This window comes from Buceros rhinoceros, unplaced genomic scaffold (assembly GCF_000710305.1).
Source record: "Buceros rhinoceros silvestris isolate BGI_N320 unplaced genomic scaffold, ASM71030v1 scaffold44541, whole genome shotgun sequence".
In the NCBI taxonomy this organism is placed as follows: Eukaryota; Metazoa; Chordata; class Aves; order Bucerotiformes; family Bucerotidae; genus Buceros; species Buceros rhinoceros.
Window position 1 is genome coordinate 1 of NW_010394451.1, and position 4,716 is coordinate 4,716.

At 58.8% G+C, this 4,716-nt stretch overlaps 1 protein-coding gene across 1 annotated transcript; it reads right to left on the minus strand.

Moving 5' to 3' along the window:
* Nucleotides 1–314: 314 nt before the first annotated feature.
* On the minus strand, nt 315–3,793 carry NLRX1 (NLR family member X1). Its single transcript, XM_010145220.1, has 5 exons — nt 3,673–3,793; nt 3,413–3,473; nt 2,995–3,092; nt 2,171–2,787; nt 315–1,733 (listed from the first exon to the last, which is right to left on the minus strand). Exons 1-5 carry the CDS (start codon nt 3,791–3,793, stop codon nt 315–317), a joined length of 2,316 nt encoding a protein of 771 aa, XP_010143522.1.
* Between the last annotated feature and the right edge of the window lie 923 nt (nt 3,794–4,716).

The window sequence follows — 4,716 nt, forward strand, 5'->3', positions numbered from 1 at the left end:
TGCCGGGTGGCTCCGGGGGGACAAGCAATGGGAGGAACCTCAGTCTGCCAGGGGAGCCGGCAGCCCCGCTGCAGAGAGCTGCCCAAAGAGCCCCCCCGGAGGGGGTGCGGGACTGCAGAGCTCCGCACGCAGCGCTGCCCTAGCGAGGCTGCGCAAGCAGCTTTAGTCCCCTAAGTCTGCGCTGAGGATAAACAAGGGCATGCACGACCTTCCCTACCTTTGCCGTGCTCGGGGTCCTAGCGTACCTCTGTGATGGGCAGAGGTGCGGGAGACCCGATTTCTGAGCACTGCTCGAGGGCAGAAGAAAGTGGTACTCACTGGAGAGCTTTGCATCGCAGCAGGACAGGGAAGAGGATCCTCAAGCTGCTTGTGTCCAGGTTGCAGGAGGTGAGGTTCAGCTCCTCCACCTCATGGCACGTGGTGCTCATGACAGATGCTAGGACTGAGCACTTGAGAGGGGTCATCTTGACAGATGAGAGGTTGACAGTCCGGAGGGAGCGGATGGCCTCAGCTGTGAAGCGCTCGTTCTGGAACTCATGCAGGAAGAAGAGGTAGTCCATCAGCTCAGAGGGGGGCAGCCCCTTGCGGCTGTTCCTGATGACCGTCTTCTTCATGGCCTTGGCAATCTCAAAGGCTGCCAGGTTCTTGATGGAGCAACCCAGCTGCTCAAGAATGGCACGGTTGCGGCGAGACAGTATCCCACCCATAAAGATGGGGAACAGCTCAAAGACCTCATCATCAGGGGTGTCATCAGGGTGGCGCATGGGGCCCTCCACACCCAGGATGCTGGAATTGATCTGGTCCAAGACATCGTCGTTGTAGTAGTCCTCCTCTTTGAACAGCTCCTCTGCCATGGTGTGGGCAATAGTATCCCGGTCCTTACTGCTCAGCCGGGAGAAGTAGCGAGGGAAGATTTTGAGCAGGTTGAAGAGCACTGGCAAGAAGCGCAAGGGTAGTACCTTGGAGATGATATTCAGAAGGACGGCCACATCTTCACTCACCTTCCCAATGACCTCTGACAGCTCCTTCCCCACTCTCTGTGCCAGGGTCTTCTTTTCACCTAGTACCACATACAGGGCTGCCAGGTACTCCTGCATAGCAGGGATGGTGAAGACAAAGGTGTGCTCTTTGCCTGGCTGCACACATGGGGTGAGGAAGAAGCGGAAGACGTCACTGCGGAAGACCTCCAGGAGGTTGAGCTCGCTTTCAGTCTTCATCTCCACCTCAAAGCACTGCTGCAGGTCATCTTCTGAGAAGCAGGTCTTGCGGGACATCACTCCTTCGTAGGCCAGCTTGCCCACCGTCTTGGCCACGTACTTCATCATGGAGATGTTGGTGGGGTCAGTGCTGTCCAACACTTCCCCACTGAAGTTGAGCCTCAGGAAGCTGGTGTAGATGCCGGTCAGGGTCTGGCTGGGAGGCACCGTCCTGGTGAAGTAAAGGAAGTGCAGCGTGGTGCACACCAGCCAGCAGTAAGAGGGCAAGAAGCAGGCAGCGGCTATTTGGTTGTGGCGCTCCAAGTTCCTCGACAACATCTCTACCAAGTTTTCCTGCTCACCTGAGCTGCTACCTGGATCGTTCTCTTCACTGCAGCCTGGCTGGCTGAGACGCATCTGGAAGTACAGCTTCTGCAGATTGGTGTCAGAGAAGCCACAGATCTCGGCGTAGCGGCCCACATACTTGCCAGGGATCCGTCGCACTGCTGATGGGCGCGTGGTGACAATGATGCTGGCCTGGAAGCAGAGGGTTGGGTGAGTTTGGAGGTGCTCCTTCTCTGGCTTTGGTCTATGCTCAGCAGGGTGCCAAGCGTGTAACCCACATACAGGTGCACAAAGATCACACCACCCAGGGGCTGGGGTTCAAGAAGCTGCCGCCCAAAGGGTGATGGTTCAAATGTGCCCAGGCAGAGGGGACAGAAGAGCTTTCCCCGTCCCCTGCTGGACATGTATCAAGTCTGGAAGACCACAGCCAAGCAGACTTCCTCCTTTGCCTTTCCCTCCCAAAGACCCCGCAGAGACAAACCAGTAACAGTGACATGAGGGCACCTTGGTGAGTCCCTCCAGGACTGGAGGCTGCCTGCTCACTCACGGCACAACGGCCACGGCTGCAGTGCCCCAGGGCTCACACCCAGCCTCTCTCCAGCATGCAGGAGCTGGAGTGAGACACTGACCTCTGGCAGGAGGTATTTCCGCAGCAGGTTGACCACTGTGGCAGAGGGAGGCACAGGCTCGTTGGGGTCACAGCACAGCTCTGTGCCAGCCAATCGGAAGTCCAAGTTGAGGCGCTCCAGGCCGTTTAGGATGAAAAGCACCTTGAGGTTGGAAGCGCCCAGCATTGGCACCACGTCTCGGAGGTGCTGGTACTTCTTTGTTATGAGGCGTCTCAGGGAGATGGGGGCGCGACTATGGGACAGGTCCTCGCAGGAGAAAGGGATGACCAGCTCAAAGCGGGGTAGGCGACCGTGGCACCAGTCCACCACCATCTTCTTGATGAGAGTGCTCTTCCCTGTGCCCACGGTGCCATACAGCACCACGTTCTTCACCTGTCGCCCACAGGCATCCACATCAAAAAGGTGCTGGAGGCTGATAACCTGCCTCCAGGTCTGCTGGAGCTGGTTGTGGATGGTTAGTTCAGGTGAGGGCTTCAGAATCTCCTCCAGGGAGCTCTCCCGGATCACTGGGTCCACATGGACTGCATCCAGAGAGAAGGAAGGGCCAAACTGCCTCTCTTCATTGGGCTGGTGGCTGAACCATGCAGACAGGCTCCTCTGGTGTTTCTTGATGGCATCTGGGAAGAGAAAAGCACTTGACAAGACAAAGGCTTCTCACTGGCAAGAGACTATGGGTGTTGCCAGCCCCAAGCCATTGCAGTGAGGTGGCTGCAGAAAGAGCAGAACCCAGTTGTCGCTAACCCTCACACTGCCCAGGTCAGCAGCTGCCCCCGACCTGCTGGGTAGGATCCTCCATCCCCTTCAGTGCGGGACTGCAAGCTTACCAGAAGAGGCCACGTTCCTCAGCTGGGAGAGCCCATGGCGAGAGGATCTGGTCTGGGCAGAGTGCTCCTGGGACTGTCCCTGGTAGTGAACACAGCCCCTGCAAGGAGGGCAAGTGTCACTAGGAGGGCAGGGGCCAGCAGCTCCAAGCCCTACTTGGGGCAGGGTGGACAGGTGGCAAGTACTGTGGGAAGTGCTGAGTAGAACCAGCTCACCCCTTCCTTCCCCCGCACCAAGGGAGAGCACAGGGCTAGGGCAAGGACACGGCTGGGAACTGAAGGCGGGTCAGCAAGCCATGCGCTGTGCGTCCCCAGCAGAGCTGCGGTGAGGCAGAGGAGCTGGGAGGGATTCGGAGCAGGCGGGAAGCTGGGTCTGGGTTGGTTTCTAGGCAGAGGGAAAGCAGCCTGTGTGGCACTGTACCTAGGGAGGGGGATGCCACTTGCGTGAAGGGTCTTCCTGAGGAAGTAGCTGCTTGCAGTGCCTGGAGGGGGAAGAAGAACACTCATGGTAAGGTATGGCTCACACCACCAAGCTCACTAGCTTCACATCTTGCTGGAGTGACCCCCAGGCTGCACAGGCTTCACTGTGCAGCTGCAGAGGGGCGTATACCAGGGACAGGACTTCCCTGGGGGCAGGACAAGTTCGGGGTCAGAGTCTCTCAGGCTCGGAACCCAGCTCACCTGGCAATGAAGCAGCACATAGATACACACTCCGGGTCCCCCTGCTCCCTGGCAAGGAGCGATGCAGCTGTGGCCATCTGCCCCAGGCCAGGCAGCTCTGGCATTGCGTGGCCCATGACATCCTCTGCCTGAAAGAGAGGGGACAGCCCATGAGGTGGGCAAGGTGCTAGGACTTGCTGGTTCCTGCCCTAGCTCACCTTTGCAGCCTGAGGCTGTACCTACACCCACCCCAGGCCAGGGGAGCCTGGGTCAGGAACACCCTGCTCCACCTCTGACCCCACAAACCTGATGGCTGGAAAGGTGGGTGAGCAGAAACGAGCTAATCCCAGAATATAAAACCTTTTAGGGCTTTACATTAGAACAACACAACTGCCTTCCCCAAATTGCCATGAAATCCCATGAAACCAGGAGAGAGGAGACAGCGGGGAGCGGAAAGGCAGAAAACTCAGGTGATCCCATATCCATGTGTGTGAAGGCTTCCCCAGCCTAGCCTGGCATGCCCAGGTCTGCCTGTGGCGGCTGGCCCTGCTGAGTGGTGCCATGCTTGGCAGCCGCGGAGCCCTCTCCCTGGCCCAGGCAGCTGCAGCACGCCGGGATGCTGCAGACAGTCCCCTCCCGTTGAAAGCACCGGAGGAGGCTGCAGGCAGCAGTAGTAGCTAGAGCAGGGGCTGGCAGGGGGCTGAGCTGGTTCCTCACATCTGCACTGGTGACTGGCATACATGATATTTTCCCAGGAAAAGCACCTGGACGAGGGGCTGGGCAGCTCTGGGGTGCCCAGGCAGCTGTCCCGCAGGGCAGGGCAGGTTGGGGTGGCAGCTCTGCTCCCCAGGGATGTGGTGTAGTGGTGCCCCACCTTACCTGCCCCAATACTGTCCGGTCTGGCAGAACTGGCTGTGCCGGCGCTGACTCAGGCTCCTGCCCCAGTTTAGCAGGGTGATCCTTCAGGGGCACAGGTTGCGCTCACAGCCCCCAACATCCTGAGAAACTGAGGCACGGAGCAGGAGGAGAGTGTAAGGAAACGACAGAGGACAGGAAGGGACAGCG